Source organism: Populus alba, chromosome 8 (assembly GCF_005239225.2).
Source record: "Populus alba chromosome 8, ASM523922v2, whole genome shotgun sequence".
NCBI classification, from domain to species: domain Eukaryota; kingdom Viridiplantae; phylum Streptophyta; class Magnoliopsida; order Malpighiales; family Salicaceae; genus Populus; species Populus alba.
In genome coordinates, this window is record NC_133291.1 from 8,356,960 (window position 1) to 8,377,354 (window position 20,395).

The window sequence follows — 20,395 nt, forward strand, 5'->3', positions numbered from 1 at the left end:
CGATGGAAAATGATGCAGTTAGATTACAGGTGATACGCGCATTTTCTTTGAATTTAAAGTGCTCGCCCTTTAACTCCCTGTTTTTTCCCCTTCTCTCAGGTCAGCTACATCCTCTTCTAAATCCCTGTATGCTCTGTTTTCGCTCACTAGTCATCTGAGTCTATGATAACAGCGTGCTTCATGCTATTTCATTTTCCGTTCATCGGAGTCGTAATATTGATGCCCGGCACTGTTCGTTTTGGACTCCATCCGAACTGTTTGTTTGCTGACAAGATGAAGGAAAGGACAGGAGATTGTAACTTGCTGCGTCTTTTTTTGCTCATATATAAAAGGTTCAAACTCAACGTGATTAGACTAGTCAAATCATCTCTCTACATGCCTTTATTTTTATTTTCAAATATTTTGATGTATTGATAAAAATAATAATTTTAAAAAAATAAAAAATATTATTTTATTTTAATATATTTTAAATAAAAATATTTTTAAAAACCCAAGTGACCGGAAAAAACACGCTATAACAGTTTCAATCGTGCAAACAACAACTATACAATTGCCAAGTGGGTCCTCAAAAAGAACAATAAAGAAAAGCAGTATGTGACTCCCACTCTATCATTTCTCTACTTCTTGGGAGCAAAGCTGCTTGCCAGTCGAAAAGGCAAATAAGGCAAGAGATTTACAAGAAAGTTGTTTGACTGTTAGACTGGAATTGCTCCTTTTTACAGCAACCAAACTCCCTTATAGAAACAAAAACATCAATCGATGTTAAAGGCTTGGACATCAATCTTTGAAAAATTCTGAAACAAAACATCACAGTCTCCCTTTCAGCTTCTCAAGAGATGGGAGGCGGAACGACAGATCTGAATGAAGACACAGCAGGTGTTTATCTCCCCCTTCGGAATGAAGATGGGATTGTTAATGCTTCCGATGACAGTCGATTGAAACAGCTGGGTTACAAGCAAGAACTTAGCCGTACCCTCTCGTGCGTATATCCTTTCCTTGATCATCTCTCGATAAATTAAACTTCCCGTCTATGTTTTCTTTTCCGCTGAGTATGGCTTGTTTATCTTGCGACTTGTGTAGGCTAATTGCAAATTTCTCAGTGACCTTCTCCATTGTGTCTATCCTCACTGGTCTGACAACGATGTACAGTACGGGTCTAACCTATGGCGGGCCAGTTACGATGGTATATGGGTGGCCGATGGTGGGTATGCTGACCCTCACCGTGGGGATGTCAATGGCCGAGATTTGTTCTGCTTATCCTACTTCTGGAGGGCTTTACTTTTGGAGTGCAAGGCTTTGTGGCAAAGATTGGGGGCCTCTTGCTTCTTGGCTCACTGGCTGGTAAGTGCGCTTCTTATTTCTTCTTAGCTCTCCTTTTTTTATTTAATTAAAGTAGTCGATGGAGATCCCGTGATCTGTTTAATTTAAACCTATGCATATATCTGACCAGTGATAAAACAATGAGTGGAGTACAAGTCTATTGGGCCTCGTTATGCCATTCTTGTTAGGCCATACATTAGTTTAATAAGATTTCTAAGATAAAAAACTCAAAATCGGTGTTAGGTAAAAAAACAAAAGACCGCACGCAAAGTTTATAAGCAAATTGTTAATAAAAAAAATTATATATTTTCTTAATATATTTTAAAAAATTTATCCAATTTGTAGCGGAATACAAGATAATGTACTAGTTGTTAAGGAAAGGATGGCATAACTAGCCGGGAGTTCTTTGAAAAAAAAAAACGATTTTTTTATTCTTTCAATGAAAGTTTTGGACTTTGAACTGTGGTTTGATAAAAGATGGTTTTGACCATTGAAATTGGGCGTGAAAAAACATTTTCTGATTGTTTATGATTTGTGTCAAATGCCAATGGCATCCTTGCTGTGGCTCCAATCCAGCCCAGAAGGCTCCACTCTCTGTGGTTTGACGGCATCATATTTGACGGGCCCAGGCCCAATTCAGAGATAAAAAAAAATCTAGGTATATCTGTAGTTCAACTAAAGCCGTTAGCCCAAATGCAGAGACGTGATGGTTTTAAGGCCCAATCTGTTAAAATAGAATCCAGGAGGGCTTTACCACTCAAATGTCCAGAATGCACCCAGCATTGAATAAAAAATATATACCTTTAATTTTTTTTTATATCAACACATTAAAATAATTTAAAAATATATATTTTTTAATTTTTAAAAAACATAAATTTAACTATATTTCTAAACACCTGTAGAGTTTATTAATGGTTACAACGTATATGTCAGTCTTTTTTATTTTTTTTTTAAAAAGAGAAAATCAGTCATGCTTTATAAAGATAGGACTCCTAATTACTCATTTTTAGATTTGTAGAATTATAGGAATAGGATTGCTCCTTCTTTTTTTCTTTTCTTTTTTTTCCCGTCACAGGCAGATATGATTGCCTTTCCACAATCGCAACTCGAAACTTCCAACTTGTTAGGATAAAAACACGCGTCCGATATTCTGCTTGGAGTTATCAGCATCGGAGTTTCAACCAGCTATTCTCGATACGTGTTTACACTCCCTACTCCACACTTAGGCAAGTAGTCACAATTATTTTCTGTGTTTGGTTACGTGGTAGCTTTCATATTTAGTGCCATTATAATTTTAATGTGTTAGATTAAATACAAACCACACATTTTATTTCATGGAACCCATAAAAAGCTGCGTTGCAACAGCAGGCGTAGCAAAAGCAACGTGTGTTTGTTTTTAGGGTAATTATTGTAGTTGTGATTAAAAAAAAAAAAAAAAACATTTTTTGCTGATTGGTTCATATAAAATATGTGTTTGGTTAAAATTCTGGTTTGATTTTATTTTGTAAGAAATCATGATATGATATGTTTGGTTAAAATTGTGGTTGGGGTTAGTGTTGTATAGGAAATGACTAAAATAACATAAATTAATTTATTGTTTGTTTTAATATGAAAAATAACATTTAGTACAAACAATAATTGGTATAAAAAGAAAATTGTTCATTTTAAAAATGAGCATTGTTCATTTTAAAAAAAAGGGACATTATTGCCCCATCAAACTTGTTGCAATCCCATCATGAACATAATGCATACGCGAAGCTCTCTAGTGCCCACGTGTTTGTGATTGTGTAACCACGTTAGTTAAAGTATCAGCAAGACCAAAATCAGGATGACAATTAAACTCGTTAAATGCAACATCTTGAATTAACTTCCTTCGAATGTAGTTATGCAGTGTCATTGATGCTACAACAATTTAAACTTGTGTTTTGTAAGGAAACACTGTCATGTTTTGCAAAATTCTCCACATTTTCTTCCAAACTCCAAATGTACGTTCCATTACAGATTTGATAACTTAGAATGCCTACTTTGAGCCAACAGTTGGGATCCTTCCCAACTGAATCAAAGGCTTAAATTTTTTTCCTGTGTAAACAATATTGTCCTCTTTCACTGCCTATAAATAGAGGCGGATTTGATGGCCTAGGAGAGGAAAAAATCAGGTTCAAAGTTGGCCAAAAACCAGCCTCTCTGCCTTATTTCTGCAGTTTTTTCTCTCCCTCCCTCTCTCTACCATTCCAGCCATCACCAGCTCCACCATAGGAAGCCACCAACCGACCAACGCGAGCCATCGTGAACCTTTCTCTCTTCCCTGCAAACCGGTTTCTTTCTCCTACAGCAACTCTAGTGCCCAAAACTTTCCACGAACACCGTTACCAGCCTCTCGCATTCCACGACCAGACTACCTCCAACCTCACTCTAGGAGAGTGACAACAACGTTTTCTCCTTCGCAAGGTTGCCTTCCATTTCACTTTATTGTTTGCAACTGTAAAGTTGCATGCAGAATGTGAACTTACTATTCATGTTCTCCCAATAATTCACTCACTTGGGTAGGGCCAGTTTTGGCCCAGCTTGGCCCCAAAAAATGAAAATAAATTCAAAATCCCCTTTCAATTTTTTTTTGTGATTTTCTCGTATGTTTTTCTATCCATTTTGCATGATATCGTGTTGTATATTTACATCGTAAAATACAAATTTGGTATTAAAATATCGGTTTTCTCCAAAATATTTCAAAACAAATTCGAAATATTTCCAAAAAATCTCAGAATATTTTAAATTAATTTCTCCTTTCTAAAACAAACAAAAAAAATATTTTGTTTTCATGCATATAGTCAAATCCTAAAATTTTTCCAAGCATAGCTTTATAAAAAACAAAAATTGCATCCTTTTCATATTAATTTTTTTTTTCAAAAAATAGATATTGTAATCAGTTTATGATTATCAATTAGGATTTAGCCAACAGGTCAAAAATCTTTTTTCAATTTTTTTTAGGATCTAAATGTAGATTTTAATACTTGGGGGGTGTAAAATTACATGATAAAGTAAACTCTCATGTATTAAAGATGCAAGATGTAAAAATACAAAGCTAAAATTCAGACTTTAAAACGGTTAGGATTTAACCTAATAAGGTTGGGACTTTCTCATGAAGAGAGATCTGCCTTGAATTTTGAAAAAGACCAACAAATAGAAACCCGATTTAGAAAAAAATAATTAAACAACAATATAGTTTATCTTAGGTAGGGTGCACTGTAGGTGATACGTTTTTTCCTTGCACAACTAGTCCCTTACCCGAATTTTTACAAATCATAGGTTTCTAGTGACCATAATAATAGGTGGCGACTCCAAAACATTAATCATGATTTTATGATTAAATTCAAAAACCATTCTTAATACATAACACCTCACACAGGAGGCATGATAAAAAGCCTTCACAATCGCCAAACGACATCGCAGCGCTCGCACCCCGCACGCAACACATATCATGTCATGATTTTTAACAAAATAAAATCAAATCATAATTTTAATCGAAAACACATTTTATATGAACCAACTACAACAATGAAAGTAATTTAAAATTACTTTTATCGAACAACATCTATAATAATTTTTTCACATTTTCCCGCTAGCATTTATATCATCACTGAACGCAAACAGCTAGCTCTGGTGATTGTTAGGCTTTTTCAGAATCAGTCTGACTGATAAGGAAGGGTCTCAGGCCTGACTTGTACATTGTATGTGAAACGAAAGTGCCTGCATTTACAAAATATATGGTATTCAGGTTTGATAGTAGGGACCATCTTGACAATTACTATTCCAAGTCTCGACCATTGAATTTGTGCAGTCACATTTACTGCATAATGTATGAAATGAATATAATATATAGTATGTCTCCTGGAAAATATCCTCCGGTGAGAAATTCTCTTGGCTCTTGGCTCTTGGCTCTTGGCCAGGTCGAATCTTGAAAAGGAAAGTTGATATCTACAGATGGAAAATGGATATCCACTGTATGGAAACATAATGCATATACATGAACCAGGAAAAAGAAGTACATGCAGCCAATATAAAAAGTAATAATTGCATGTACGGTAACCTTTAGAGTTAGCTTAGACCATTACACTATCCAAGCCTTGGATGCATATAGTGATATAAACCATCCCAATCCTACTCATCTTCGAAGAATTGGTCTGTGTGGTTACTGTTCATGACGAACTTCATCCAGCTTCGAATCTTATATTCAAGCTCAATTGTCGGTTTCTTAGTAAAATGATAAACGTGTATCATTTCGAATGTTTAATGAATTTTATATCTGCACTCATTTTTGTAAAAAAAACATCCAGTGTCAACTAAAAATAAATATTAATTTTAGGATAGGTTTAGCGTCGTGTCATGTAGCACACGTCGTAAAAAAAAACATGTTTTACATGTTTTTCTTGAGATGTGCCACGCAAATAACACTCTCTTAAATATAAATATTGTTTCTTAGCCTCATTGTAACTGCAGGCCTTGTTTGATTTTATTTTTTTTCTAATTATTTCTGGAGAGATTATGTGAAATTTTCTTTCGAGTAGATTTTAATATCTTCCCTTGAAATATATGTTTTGTTTAGATTTCCCCCTAAATCTTGTTTTCATATCAATCTCCCCTGAATTTCCAATCTTGTCCTCATCACATACTTTTTTCAGACTCTTTTTTAGAGCTGCAACTTGTCAACGAGATTGATAAACCCATTATTTTACGTGCTACTTCTCGCCCCACCTCACCTCACCACTCCCATTTTCCTTATCTTCTTTTGCAAAAACTTTAAATTTAAACATGACTACTTTTATTTAATAAACCACAGGGCAAGACATGCTGAGAATTTCATCACCGGCGTTAAGTGATATCCCCTAGCTCCCTTTTCCCCTGAAAAAGCACCCACACAAAATTATATCCGGACAAGAAAATCCTCGCAAATCACAATCCAAGATTCTCTTTCGTGTTTCTTGGTAAAAATATTATTTCCTTATTGTCCCTTTTAACTTTATGTGACCAAATATGAAAGCTGCCATCAAAAAATGGAAATTATTTTTCTAAGAAAATCGTTGGTTGGTGAGAATAATAGTATTTTAGAAAAATAAGCTTTAATTAAAAGAGATGAGTAAAAAAATAGAGAAAGAAAGAAAATATCTGTAAATACATTGAATCAACCCTGTATTATAAAAAATATTTTCATAAAGTGTTTTATGAAATTTTAAACCTTTTTTTGCTTTAATTTTTTTATTTTTAGATTATCTTGTACTATATCAACAATAAATTTTAAAAATAAAAAATATTTTAATATATTTTTAAATAAAAAAACATTTTAAAAATAGTTTTTATTACACGGAAATAATGAAACCAACAGTACAAAGTAAAGTTAAAGTCTTTAATAATGATTGGGATGGTCACGCATGCTATCGAAATACAAATGATATTAACCAAACTGTTCATCAAAACTTTCTCATCGCTTATTATTTTGTCTAAACGACATTAAAAAGGAAAAACACCCTGCCCTTGGTGTACTATCCACTTATCCAGGATAGCAGTGAGATGTTTACCATAGTTAACTATAAAGATTGCTTGCGTCGACAACAGGCAAACAAAGATAAAATTTAGACATGCTGTAGAGTACAGGAATGGAGGGAACATAACAGACAGAGAGTTAGAAAGAGAGATTGATTGGTTTTTTGCTACTGATTCTCTATCTCTCTCATCTTTCATGGGTCTTCCAACTCATACAGCTGAAAACGGCGGCGGTTTCCTTGATTCAGGCACTGCCCGTCTTAAAGAGCTTGGCTACAAACAAGAGCTTAAGCGTGATCTCTCGTAAATCTCTCAAGAACCCTTTTCTTGTTTCCTGTTTTGAAGCTTTCTTGGCAACCTTCTCCTTCTGATGAATCACCAATGAATTGGACCAATATGGTTAAAAAATTGCAGGGTGTTTTCCAACTTTGCGTTTTCATTTTCGATCATATCAGTGCTGACTGGTATAACCACACTTTACAATACTGGTCTCAATCTTGGAGGGCCAGTTTCGTTACAGTATGGGTGGTTCATAGCTGGTGGGCTCACCATGATTGTTGGCTTGGCAATGGCTGAAATTTGCTCTTCTTACCCAACTTCTGGTGGTCTCTACTATTGGAGTGCAAAGCTTGCTGGTCCTAATTGGGCACCCTTTGCATCTTGGATAACTGGCTGGTAATATTTCTTGTTTCCTATAGGTTTCTTGGTTCCTAATTCATCTTGCTAGCTTAGAATTTGATTGTGTTTTTGGAATTCTGTGGTTTTGCTTTCACAATTTATTTGCCTTCATTTCTCATGACCGTATCGTTGTTACCACCAACTTTGTTAGTCCTTTACTTCAAAACATGGAACTTTTTAGGCTGCACAAAATTTCCCGCAGTAGCAGCCATGACATAAGGGTCTCAATGTGCTTGATGCTCTCTATTTTCCTTTCTGGGTCATGGGTTCAGAATCCCTCCATTTTTAACTGTGGGAACCGTTTATAGGCTGGTGTTTTTCACATTATAGGCCGCGAGAACTTGAAGTTTTCTTTGAAATTTTATGCTTGAACTTTGCTCATTGTACTGCAAATTGAATTGGTTAATTAGTAACCATAAGCATGGAGTCAGAGTAATATTGTGACGAGCCTGAAACAATCACAGGAGGATGATATGCTGAAATATAATGCGCTGGAGTGGTATGGACATACTCCTTTTCTTATTATGCAGTACGGTTGAGTTCATGAATTTATTTAGCTTGTGTGCGCATGCTTCAAAATGTATTATAGCATCTGCATTGCAAGAATAAATGTGGGATCCAACAAGCTTTCTGGGGGATGCTTGCAGAGAAATTCAAATAGTTTTAGCCACCAAGGAAAGAAAGAAATGGTGATTCACTAAATGTAGTTTTCACACTGACCTTCATTTCAGTGAGGGTGAATTAAGACAAACGATTGATTTGTTTCTATACAACACCTCAGATATATACCACGCTTGAAACTTGAGTCAACAAACCATAGTAAGTGCTCTTATTCTGTATTGAGCTGAATCTTCAGGGAATTGTAGGGTATCAATTTAATTATCTAGCATTCATTGCTTTTCTCCAGCTTATTCTTTTGAGTTCATATCACTGATATAGTTATGTTGTCCTCTTTGGTTTTTCAAGGAAAAGTTAGATATATAGCTGGTACAGTCAACCACTTTTGCTAAGTTGGTCCTCCCTTGAACAAACTCTAATGCAGTGAATTGTCTTTTTTCCTTGCAGGTTCAACATTGTTGGTCAGGTACATCTAAGAATCCATACTCGATTTTGCTGCCTTCAGTTTCCACTGTTATAAATTCTAACCACTTCATGTACATTCTTATTTCCAGTGGGCTGTTACAACCAGTGTAGATTTCTCACTTGCACAGCTGATTCAGGTTATCATTCTCCTAAGCACAGGTGGAAAAAATGGTGGTGGATATGAAGCATCCAAGTATGTAGTTATTGCTATGCATGGGGGGATTTTACTCCTGCATGCTGCACTAAATAGTCTTCCCATCTCAATCTTATCTTTCTTCGGACAGCTGGCTGCTGCCTGGAATCTTGTAGGTATGAAAAATTCCGGCTACAGTTTCTCTTTGTTCTCTTGAGCCAACCATATTTTTTTCTCGCAGTTTTTTATTTTATTTTTTTTCAATTTTTACTGAACCTTTGCATTCTTAGGTGTTGTGGTTCTTACAATACTCATTCCCCTTGTTTCAACGGAAAGGGCTAGTGCCAAGTTTGTGTTTACACACTTCAACACTGATAATGGGGATGGAATCAATAGTAAAGCTTACATTTTTGTTCTGGGGCTTTTGATGAGTCAATATACCCTCACTGGGTATGACGCATCTGCTCATATGGTAAGTTGAATTGTTCTTCGTATCATGCGGAGTCCTAATTCCTATGAATTCAGTCCTGGGAACCTCAGATGTTGCTTTACTTCTCACGAATATGTTTCATTGTTTATAAACTCAAAAGTCAAACCAAGAACATCCAGTTTGTTGAAATCAAGTAGTTCCTTCTTCAAAAGCATTACGAGCTCACATATTTATTTACTTGCATAATAATCAGTACATTAATTAACTGTCTTTCCTTTTCACTTTCCTAAATAATCTTTTCTTTCTTACTGTTACTTCTAGACAGAGGAAACTAAGAATGCTGAGAAGAATGGACCAAAAGGAATAATTAGCGCCATCGGGATATCAGTTATATTTGGATGGTTTTACATACTTGGTATCACCTTTGCAGTTACCAACATCTCTTACCTCTTGAGTGAAGACAATGATGCTGGTGGTTATGCCATTGCTGAAATATTTTACCTAGCTTTTAAGAGAAGATATGGCAGTGGGGTTGGTGGAATTATCTGTTTGGGAGTGGTTGCTGTTGCCATATTCTTCTGTGGAATGAGTTCCGTTACAAGCAACTCTAGGTAATCTCGCTTGTTTGATATCTCATGTTATCTGAAACTTGTGACGAGTTTACAATTCTTACTGATTGCTGAGTAATCTTTGAATGTTCATTTTCAGGATGGCCTATGCGTTTTCTAGAGATGGAGCCATGCCACTCTCATCACTTTGGCACAAAGTGAACAATCAGGAGGTCCCCATAAATGCTGTTTGGCTCTCTGTGGTCATATCATTCTGCATGGCATTGACGGTATTCAGTTTTCACCATTTTCACTTTGCTATATTTGTCGTACTTTCTGAATTTCATTTCAAGAATCTTATTGCAATCATGCTGTGGAGTTTGTCGTTAAACTACATTCGGCAATGACTATTTTATTTGCTCATACTTTTGATTGCCTATGAATCCAGGACATGATATCAACTACAAACTTGGTTCAGGAGAGTAGGCACTGACCTAGTAAAAAGCATGTCATTTTTGTGGTTGGCCAAGGCACACTTTTGCATTTAACCTCTAATGTCTGCATGCATTCTACTTATTGCTTCTTCCTGTATGCTAACTGTGTGCCCCTTGTTTGCTCGTTATCTTCTGCAGTATCTTGGAAGTGAGGTGGCATTTCAGGCCATGGTTTCTATTGCTACGATTGGGCTGTACATTGCTTACGCCCTACCCATCTTCTTCAGGGTGACTTTGGCACGCAAGTCTTTTATCCCGGGACCATTCAACCTGGGTCGCTATGGTGTCCTTGTTGGATGGATTGCAGTCCTTTGGGTAGCAACTATCTCAATCCTCTTCTCATTGCCTGTAACCTACCCCATCACTAACGAGACACTCAACTACACTCCTGTTGCTGTTGGTGGCTTGCTAATTCTTACCATCTCTTATTGGATCTTGAGTGCTCGTCATTGGTTCAGAGGTCCTGTAACCAATGTAGAGAGCTAAGTACGAGCATAAAGTGATTTTCATTTCTTAGGAATGTTAATTTTTATCGGCATGTATATTCGACGCATCAAGGAAAGACAAGTTTGAAGGAAAGAAATTCTATTGATTATGACGAGGATATTCATCCTATCATGAAGTAAGAGGCCTTGATCAGATGTACAAGGGAATAAAATTACAATAGATAAGCAAGGAAGTTGATGTTGATTTAGCACATCCTTTCGAACATTGTTCAATCTAGTTAAAACATGGATCAATCTACTTTTCTTATCATTGTCTGATTAATTTGGTGCACTTGCAGAAGAAATCAAGAAATTGTGTCAGAAAAAATAATAATATGTTTGTTAGTTGTCTTCTGCAATTGTCCTTTCCCCCTCCGTGTGTTAGGAACAGATTAAATCCCAGTGTTTTATTCTTTAACATTAGCACGGTTCTCTAGGTTCACCCAGAACCAGAATTAGAAAAAGAAAGCTCTATATATACAAGCACGTATCAATGGATAGAGGCTGATGCTACAGTAAGATGGTTGCCACTGAGCCCAGAAAAATCCAGACCAATGGTTGGGTTTTGGGATTTTTAATGAAAGGTTTTGGAAGGCTGAGATGAAATTTAAAACAGGAGACATACCTCTCTTATGTAATTCAAAATATGTCCGGTCCCTTGATGGAAATCTTTTTTTATAAAATGTGTGATTCAAACACAAATTGGGAAAACTAATGTACCTTATATTTTATTAGCATGTTTTCTAGAAACCATCCAAAAAAGAAAAGGAAAGGAAAAACAATAAAAAGTGTCCGTAGGCACGTGTTAGAAAAATCTGGTGGGAAGTGTAATTAATTCCTTTGGCGCGTGAATTTAACAGCCTCAAAAAACCTCATAACTGTCATCTTTTGAACCTCGTAGACGTGTTGAACAGCGATTGGCTCGATAAGGAAGACTTTTGGATCACAATCACGATAAGTCTTTCCTCACTCTCTCACACACAAAAGACGATTTGCTAACATCTTTGAAACAATTTAATTTATATTTGTAGTTTTTTTAGTTATTAAAAATTGAATTTTAAATAAAATTTAATATCATGAAAATAAATTATAGATCAACCCTTTTTATTTAAAATTATAATTTTTTATGTTAAAACTAATTTTTTAAAAATACTCACTTATCTATTTTTTTTAGAAACCATTAAATAAATAAAATGAAGGTAATGAAAATAATATATAAAAAAAATAAAATAAGTTCGATCACATCTAAACATGTTAATTTAATTTATTTATTTATTGAATTAAAATGAAATGCTATAATTAAATTTAATTTCACAAGATAATTAGTTCTAAAAAAACCTAAAAAAGAAGAAGCTATTGCCTGTTGGCAAATGTAATTGATTCTAGGGTGTCCCTAATTCACAACTTAACAAATAGTTACATTACAATCAACCAAGTATTTATATGCAAGATAAAAATAATTATATGTAAATGGCTACTGTTAAAAATAGTTAAACTGTCATTTTTCTATAATAAATAAATCAATATCCTTTTATAAATAAATAATAAGTTGGGTGGGAGGGATTCACATGCAGAAGGATAACGCTAGGTGGTGGGACCCGTGATGAAACCACGTGTCTAGTTCCACGTCAGCAAAAAGTTCACCCTTCAAGCTTACACGTCAGCCTAAAAAGGTAACGATGAACAAGAGGGAGAAAGCTAAGCAGCTTTATTTAAGTCTCCCCCACTCTCTTCTTGTTGAGCTTAATTTTTCCGATCATTTTCTGGAGTCTCCATTCTTCCGAAGAAATTAATCACAGGCACGTAAAGAAAGCCTCTCCTTTTTTTTTTTTTTATTAGGGAATTATAATCTACAGTAAATGCCATCTTTTGTGCTAGATCTGTTATTTGATCATGTCATTCTTTGATTATTCATTTGGGGATGAATAGGTTTTTAATTATTTGAGGGAATTTAATGTTTTTCAGACTTTTTTTTTTTTTAATTTTAGGTTTGAAATCACCTCCGTGACAGTTGTGTACTCACATTTTTACTGTTTTTATTATTATTGTTTTTTTTTGGAATAAAATTAGTGTTGATTGAGCGAATATTAATCTTTTTGATGATTTAGTTTAAGATAAATTTTATATTATTTTGGCCATTTCTTCTGATCTGATACCTGTGATGCTCAGAAGGCCCTCTTTATTTATTTATTCTTGCAGGTTCAGACCTGAATGCATATATTCCCTCTCTCCCTCGCCCCCTTTCCTTCTTATCTTATACACATGCACTCAAGTTATCAATAAAGGTTTCCTTGTAAAGTTTTTAGCAACAGACATCTTATCCACTTGAATTGATTCTGTAAGCATGCGGATGTCACGCCTGAAAGAATAAAAATAATTTTTAAGGATCATAGAGTAATTATTCATTGTCAACGAACCGATGAATTGACCATGTTTTGCAAAATACATTTTGCGTAACCCAGAATTCATTCTTCTTTAACTCAAGTCTGAACACTCCCCTAAGTGGATAACTAGCAATTTTGAGGTCTTGCTGGCCGCTTTTAGAGGATTTTGTGGTGGTGAATTATTTTATTTTTTTCTGTACAATGGGAAGAAAATTCCAGCTGCTTCACTTACTATGCTACTGAATTCTTCATTTTGGATGCAGGAAGCTTGTTTCTGCTCTTGGAAACTATTGCAGAAAAAATTTACTAAAAGGAAAGCTGTCTTTTAATGTTAAAGGTATCTGTCAGTCCTGAAACGATTCATGGAGTTATTATTTACAAAACAGAAACTTTAACCTATGAGTTTTTGGATTTGTGGGATCATTGATGACCTGGAAGTAATTAAATGGAGAAAGTTTGCGAATTCTGCATGGCCTTGAGGCCAGTCGTTTACTGTAACGCTGATGCAGCATATCTTTGCCTTTCCTGCGATGCGAAGGTCCATTCAGCTAATGCACTTTTTAACCGGCATCTCCGTACCCTCCTATGTGACTCATGCAGGAACCATCCAGCTTACGTTCAGTGTTTGGACCACCGGATGCTGATGTGTCCTGCCTGTGACCGGTGCCTGCATGAGGTCTCCTCCCACCCTCAGAAACGGCTAGTCAGTAGCTACTTAGGATGCCCTTCTGCTAAAGATTTTGCATCACTTTGGGGTTTTGAATTTGGGGATTTGGATAAAAGTATCGTTAAAGATCAACTAGTTTCCACCCCATGCTCTTCTTCTGTGCAACCTAGTGCATCAAAATATGACATTCCAGGGAAGTCTTGCCAACAAATTGGACGCTCTTCAAGAAAACCTAGAGTGATTCACTCAACTTTGGTCTCTGGTGCAGAGTCTGATGTTGGATCAGGCAATCGACAACCTGAGGTGCGACAAATTTTAAAAGATTTTTAAGTATGTTTATGCTTGCCAGAAGTTTCTGCTGTTGATTTAATTGGGGCTATAGATTATTATTATTAAAATTCATGAGAATTTATTTTTATAATATAAAACACCAGGTAGCTGCTTATATCTGTCCTCATGGTTTCTACCATTATATTTTTGTCAAGAAATTAAAAAAAGTTAATCCAGGGATGAGGAGTGCACTCAGTAATATATTAGGAAGATGATGTCAATTGCAACCCAATTCAAGATTTTTGGAACTTCATATGCATTGATATCCATGTTCTAGTTACTGATTGCTAAATTATAAATTTTAAGTTAAGTTGATTGTAACTTTGTAAAATATAGATTTCAGGAACTTCATGTGCACTGAATTTCCATGTTCTAGCTACTGATTGGTAAATTATAAAATTTAAGCTAAGTTAATTGTAAATTTATTCATCATGATACTTTTCATGACTTCAACATCTGGACTACTGAGCCGATATATGAACTATAATTTAATATCTCATTTTCTTTGCCTGGTAGAAGGATGAAGTTAAGATAGAGATGATCATGGGCTATTGCTTCTAATGAAATTGCCACTTGTAAAAATTAATCAAAGCAGTTGCAACTAGGATAATATTTAATGTCTTGTATATGAAATATTACAAATTGATACAACAACTTTGTATAAGAAGTTTAACACAGAGCTACCTGTTATTTACATTATTTACTTTGCATCAGAGGAATATGATTTTTGTAACCTGCTATTTCAACCATAAAAATGGTCTTTTAGATTCACTATTAGGGAACCAACAAAGAACTATGCAGTAATTTTTCTTTCTTTCCCTTTGAAGACTCGAAACCCTTTCTAGTTTGCATTCTCAGTCTTTTTCATCATCTTTCAGTTATCGTACAAAGGTCCACAGCAGGAAAGTACCTGCTTTATTCTGGAACAGATTCTTGATTTGAAAAGGCTTCAGCTCAATGATGTCAACAACAATACTCCTATGAAACGCGGTCAAGAACAAAAAAACATTTCTTCAATGCTGAATACCTCAAAGAAGCTTGACTACAATCTCAATCATTCACAACATTCTCAAGATCTTGTTACCAATCTTCAACAAGCTGACTGCCAACTTCAGGGTCTAAAAGTGGATTCTTTGCCTTTGCCATTTTCTCAGCCAGAACATTTACCTTTCTTTTCAACTGCCGCAAATGCTTTGCCTGGAGAATCCTTTTGGCCATGCAAAAGTCCAATAGAGAATAGTCAGGTTTGATCAAATCATTGCAAAAAGTGGGTGTTGGATAATCAGCTCTAGTTATAATTGCCTTGAGTACATGGAAAGTTTTTCTCACAATCAATAAATTCATACATGATAAACTTAGTCCTATTCTTCTCATTGAACCGGCAATATGAATTTCTGCATTTCCTTTTTGTTGCCATAAGTTTATCTCACATCCATTATTTTCCTGAAAGAACGCTTGCAGATAGCATCATCGGCAATATTTAGAAGCTACTTTCATAAATGAACATGTCCTTTACTCAACAAACTGCATTTTCATCATGCAATATGTGCAGCTGTGGTGCTATTGTGAGTGGACATTTGTATCAAATTACTGGATGTTTTTTTCTATCTTTTTCTACCATAAATCACTATTTTGTTTTTCACTGACTGTTATGACATTTATTTACCGGATGCATCACCTAATCTATACAACAATAGATTATCTAATGACACTATTATTACATGATATGAATGTGGAACTGAAAGTGGATGTTCAGAAAAAAGCTACAAAAATATATTAATAGGTGTGAAAACGTTGAATTTGAATTCGAATTAAGTTACTTTATGATTTGAAGTTTGGTTGTTTTGTTTCAAAATTGTGTAGCATCAATCTTCAACCTTTGCTTGAATACGGTTGCACATAATCACCACAATAGCATGACATTTGTGGTGCTTCCTTGCTCATTAGTTATCAACATTAAAAAGGATGGCTAGATGTGACTAGAAAATGATCCTAGATTGCCGTTTGAAATTAACCTCTTGACTCTTTTGTTAATTAACTTTTGCAGTTGTGGTCTCAAAATATGCAAGACCTTGGGGTTTGTGAAGACATTATTTGCCATGATGATGATTATATCATACCTGATATGGATAAAACATTTTGCAACTTTGAAGAATTCTTTGGGGGTGATCAAGATCCAATTGGAGCATTTCTTGATGAGAATGATTTCTCATGCTCCTTCATTGAGAAGGATATGCCTCCTGAGAAATCCAATAACAGTGATGGAAGAGCAAGGAAGGTATGGTTTGACACTTTAATTTATGAAAAACAATGTCAGTTGCCAAATACAATGTGCACAGTGGTTTTTGAAATTAGAATTTGGATAGTAGCATACATCTTTCAAGTTCAGAATTCTTTTCCTTTTGCGCTATAACTATACTATTTCATGGTTGTTTTCAGCATTAAACACACTGTTTAAACAACTATCTGATTAAACCACATGTTTATATGTTCCTCTTACAAAATCCTCAAACTTAACTATTCAAGATAGAAATAACAGTTCTAGTACGTCCTAAATCTTTATGCGAGTGAAAGGATAAATTGTGATCTCTGTACATTGAAAGTCCCTGATCTATTGCAGTTTCATTTATATTCCAACTGTCTCAAAATTTCTTAAAATTTAAAGTCCTCTTAAATATCGAGAGAAACTTTTGAGGGTAGATGTAACCAAAATAAGAGAGAAAATTAGATGAACTGTTGTTTGTGGGGGCTAATTGTAACATTGATAGTCGACTTGAGAGTGGCATCACAAAAGGAAAAAAAAAGTGTTAAGGTGCATATGTGAGGGTGTGGAATCCTACATGGGTTAGGAATGAAGGAAGTTGAGTTCTTATATACACAGATGGATGCATGGTAACAGCTTAGGCTCTTGGATTCAGGGTGGTATCCATCATGTTTATAAGTCTCCACACGAGCAGGTCAATATCTGTTCTTTCTCTTGTTCTAATTTTTTTAAAAAATCTACAGGATGCTTCTGTTACTTCATCTGTTTACATAAGCTGCTCTGTTCACATTGACAATGACAAGGATCCTTCCAACCAAGCTTATAACTTTCCTGGAAGTCTTGATCCTGCTCAGACAATCAGGTCTCCTTATTCAAGATACTCCATTTCAAGTCATGGTGCTGAAAGCAGGAGTAATGAATATCTTGACAGTGAACTTTCACCATATATATCTAATGGTGAAGCATCATGCTATTCACCCGACCTTGAGGATGCACATACAGAGGCCCGAGAAAATGCAATGATGAGGTACAAAGAGAAGAAAAGGGCTCGGATGTAAGTATATATACCCCTGCCAGGATTTTAAAACAAGTATCATGGATTTTATTTCTGAGGTTCTGAGTCAAAAACTTTTGCTGCTTGGTTCATCAGCAACATTATCTTCTCCAATTAGTCATTTATTTTATTTGGTCTATCTATGACTCCATGTAACTTTTGATACATGACTACCTTCTTTTAACCAGTGAACAAAAAAATGTTATCAGATTAGTATCAAGGTCTGAAGGTCATGAATCAGAACAGTCCAAAACTAAATTTTATCGTCTATAGTTACAATACCAATATCAAATTGGAAAGGGCATAGAGCCATAACGCTAGGATATACATCAATTGCATGCTAGCACTGTAGAAATGCTGCAAATGTCCAAACTTTTCCCTCCCTGTATCTTATTATTAATATAAAAAAAAGGTGCATCTATTTTTATGCAGTTTCTCTTTTATCTTGGGTGACCAAAAAAAAGTAGCATGCCCGAAAATAGATTTAGTTCACTCTGTTTTGGCTTTGAGCATCTATATGTAAAAAAACCACAGCACTGTAAATGTTTTTAATAGCTGATTGTTAGGATGCAAAAGTTGTAAATCACATGGAATGTGTACGAGACGGGCAATAGTATCACTGGGTTAATTAATCATGGAATATTGGGATTTAAAAGTGGATAATGGCCTTGTCGTAATCCGCCATAATATATATGGCTCTCAAGTGCACAAGGAGATGATGTCTGCATACTAGACTTGCTAGTAATGGATAATGATGCTACATCATATATCATATGGCTTAACTCATGCTCTGCTCAAAGATTTCCCGTGGATGAGTATTTTGTGATGGCATGCTGGAGTTCCAACAATAAGGTAATTGTTGCTTTATATTGTTCATACACTCACTGAATGTGGTGCATCAGGAGTGTTCTAAATCATCCAGTTTGTGGAACAAAGATGGGGCCTAGGCCTGATTTCTTTGGCAGAGACCATTGTGCTTTTTTCCGCGTACAGAAAACTTGTATTTCGGACTGTACCTGTGTGTAATTTATTTATAACTTGCAGTTTAAATTCATGAACAAAAAGTATGTATAATTTTGATTATGCTCTCTTACAATATTTGCCTAATTTTTCTTTTTTCCAGGCAAGACAAGCAAATTCAATATACTCCTAGGAAACCTAAGAATGATGTACGGAAGCGTGGAAATGGCTGATTCGTGAAGCTAGAAGGTTGTGGCTGCTACAGTTGATGTAAAGATTTTAGGTAAGTTAGAGATTCTTTTATTTGAAGAAATAAACTAAAATTGGCTCTATAAAAAACTGTATTTATGAGTTTATTTATGTATGGGGATCGCTCATAACATCTGTCACTAATTGTGGCTTGATAATTGTTTCCATGAATAAATGATATTGGTCCAAATATATGCGCAGAGAGATATGTATGGAATTATGGATATACAGTATGATTACATATCATCGGACTTGGCTATCTGTATGATTTTACCATCAAAACTGAACTAGACTAGAACAAAAGAGTTGAGTAACATACCTGGTGTAGATCTTTTGCCTCCAAGCTTAACATCTCTCATCTTGGTCTTGAATGGGATTTAATTTAGAGCTATGCCGATGAAGTTTTTGAAAATCTCCACTGCAAACGTTATTCCAGGACGGATGAGGTTAGCTGTTGATAATGTTGGGCGTGGACATCCATAATATTTGCAAAACAAGTTTCCCTGCGGGCTCGAGAACCCTCCCTTAAGTAGGATGCAAGACTAGTGTTTAGTTGCAAATAAAGTATTACAGTTAGACAAGAGGAAGAAGATGAAGTTTGTAATGAGAAAGAAGATCTTGCTTTACCTTTGGGTTTCAGGTTATTTATATAGCCTTGAACTCCTACTCCTGTTGTGTGTATGTACAAGGATAAAGTGTTGTGTACATACAAGGATAAAGCGGTCAATATATTTGTTACCTATAGTTTTGAAATACTCGAGAACAAAAGCCCAGAAGTGACAACGGATTCATTCGAGGGTCGGCTTTATCCTTATTTGATTAGGGTTGATGACATGTTGGATCGTCAACGCACCCTTGGGCCCGAGCTGAGGGTGGCAGACCTTGGAGGTGTGTTGGGCTACCAAGACAGCCCCTGAACCAAGTTCACAAAGGCACCTTCGGATCCAAACAATGGCCCATTTCCACACGAGCTCAATCTGTCTGCTTTCATTCCGGTAAACTTCGGGACACAATGATTTTGGGCTGGCATTCAATCCCTACCCAATGTTAAGTGAGTGTTTATGGGCCTTGTTCAAGGATTGTAAATCTTGGGCCCATTACTAGGTAATTTACTTGATCCACAAGCTAGGACGGTATATTTTATATTTCAAGTTGTTCATTTGAAAAAAATTAAGGAAATGATAGATGATGAGTCTTCTTCCATTTCCTTAATCAGTTTCCTAAGATAAAAAGAAATTAGAAATGAAATGATTTACTGTGACTTAGAAAGGCCAAGCCTTTACTTTGGTAGTTGGAAACTGCAATGAATTACTACAAGTGAAATGGTCCACTCGGAGGTTGGGACTGTCAACTTCTGGGACGGTGGGTCTTCAAGCCCTTGAGAAATCTTCTGGATAAGATCGAAATCTGCCAATTTATGCCTGGGGGCGCGTGGAAAGTTATCGAATCTCGATAACGACAGGTGTCGGCATGGCTCCCTAGTCCCAACTCCTTCTCCCATAGCCAGCTACCATTGTCTAGACTCTATAGCATTCTGGTCAGACCAAGAGATGATTTCTCTGAAACAAATTACCCTTTTCATTTATTTATAAACCATCGAATATTTTAGTTAGAAAGACTTTGAACCAAGTCATACTATAGGAAGAACACATGTGGTCCATAGCTAGAGTTTCAGCATTTACATTCATTATATATGATCGCAATAATTATGAGTATAATTTAATTAATTATATTTTAAATTTAATTTTTTAGAGATTATAATTCTGATCTTATAAATTTTAT

General features: G+C 35.4%; 2 protein-coding genes and 1 long non-coding RNA gene across 8 annotated transcripts; 2 read left to right on the forward strand and 1 right to left on the reverse strand.

The window, feature by feature from the left end:
- Positions 1-585: 585 nt before the first annotated feature.
- Positions 586-10,915, forward strand: LOC118039888 (amino-acid permease BAT1 homolog). 3 transcript variants are annotated; one of them, XM_073410870.1, is made up of 9 exons: positions 1,323-1,341; positions 7,074-7,158; positions 7,270-7,530; positions 8,599-8,617; positions 8,706-8,925; positions 9,040-9,221; positions 9,501-9,790; positions 9,888-10,017; positions 10,360-10,915. In XM_073410870.1, exons 3-9 carry the CDS (start codon positions 7,406-7,408, stop codon positions 10,705-10,707), a joined length of 1,314 nt encoding a protein of 437 aa, XP_073266971.1. In that variant the 5' UTR covers positions 1,323-1,341; positions 7,074-7,158; positions 7,270-7,405; the 3' UTR covers positions 10,708-10,915. The 3 variants fall into 3 exon arrangements, with proteins under 3 accessions (XP_034902603.1, XP_073266971.1, XP_034902604.1); XM_035046712.2 differs by lacking the exons at positions 7,074-7,158; positions 7,270-7,530 and adding an exon at positions 586-979 and having other exon boundaries at positions 1,081-1,341; XM_035046713.2 differs by lacking the exon at positions 1,323-1,341 and having other exon boundaries at positions 6,741-7,158.
- A 1,475-nt stretch (positions 10,916-12,390) lies between these two features.
- Positions 12,391-18,813, forward strand: LOC118039886 (putative zinc finger protein At1g68190). Of its 4 annotated transcripts, none has more exons than XM_073411009.1 (7): positions 12,391-12,509; positions 13,358-13,427; positions 13,529-14,060; positions 14,966-15,331; positions 16,135-16,365; positions 17,094-17,404; positions 18,528-18,813. In XM_073411009.1, exons 3-7 carry the CDS (start codon positions 13,536-13,538, stop codon positions 18,595-18,597), a joined length of 1,503 nt encoding a protein of 500 aa, XP_073267110.1. In that variant the 5' UTR covers positions 12,391-12,509; positions 13,358-13,427; positions 13,529-13,535; the 3' UTR covers positions 18,598-18,813. The 4 variants fall into 4 exon arrangements, 3 of the variants coding, with proteins under 3 accessions (XP_073267110.1, XP_073267111.1, XP_073267109.1); XM_073411010.1 differs by having other exon boundaries at positions 12,398-12,509; positions 13,691-14,060; XR_012170563.1 differs by having other exon boundaries at positions 13,358-14,060; positions 17,094-18,256.
- LOC118039887 (uncharacterized) lies at positions 14,690-19,065 on the reverse strand. Its single transcript, XR_012170564.1, has 3 exons — positions 18,933-19,065; positions 16,208-18,420; positions 14,690-15,294 (listed from the first exon to the last, which is right to left on the reverse strand). It is a non-coding gene; the product is annotated as an uncharacterized lncRNA (long non-coding RNA).
- Positions 19,066-20,395: the final 1,330 nt, after the last annotated feature.

What these genes read in the sequence shown, in the direction of transcription:
- LOC118039886 (XM_073411009.1), top strand. Translation starts at nt 13,536, where the DNA reads ATGGAGAAAGTTTGCGAATTCTGCATGGCCTTGAGGCCAGTCGTTTAC. An exon ending in GTCCAATAGAGAATAGTCAG is followed by an intron (nt 15,332 to 16,134) that starts GTTTGATCAAAT and finishes TAACTTTTGCAG; the next exon opens with TTGTGGTCTCAAAATATGCA. An exon ending in GAGAAGAAAAGGGCTCGGAT is followed by an intron (nt 17,405 to 18,527) that starts GTAAGTATATAT and finishes TCTTTTTTCCAG; the next exon opens with GCAAGACAAGCAAATTCAAT.
- LOC118039888 (XM_035046712.2), top strand. Translation starts at nt 837, where the DNA reads ATGGGAGGCGGAACGACAGATCTGAATGAAGACACAGCAGGTGTTTAT. An exon ending in TCCGTTACAAGCAACTCTAG is followed by an intron (nt 9,791 to 9,887) that starts GTAATCTCGCTT and finishes GTTCATTTTCAG; the next exon opens with GATGGCCTATGCGTTTTCTA. An exon ending in CATTCTGCATGGCATTGACG is followed by an intron (nt 10,018 to 10,359) that starts GTATTCAGTTTT and finishes TATCTTCTGCAG; the next exon opens with TATCTTGGAAGTGAGGTGGC.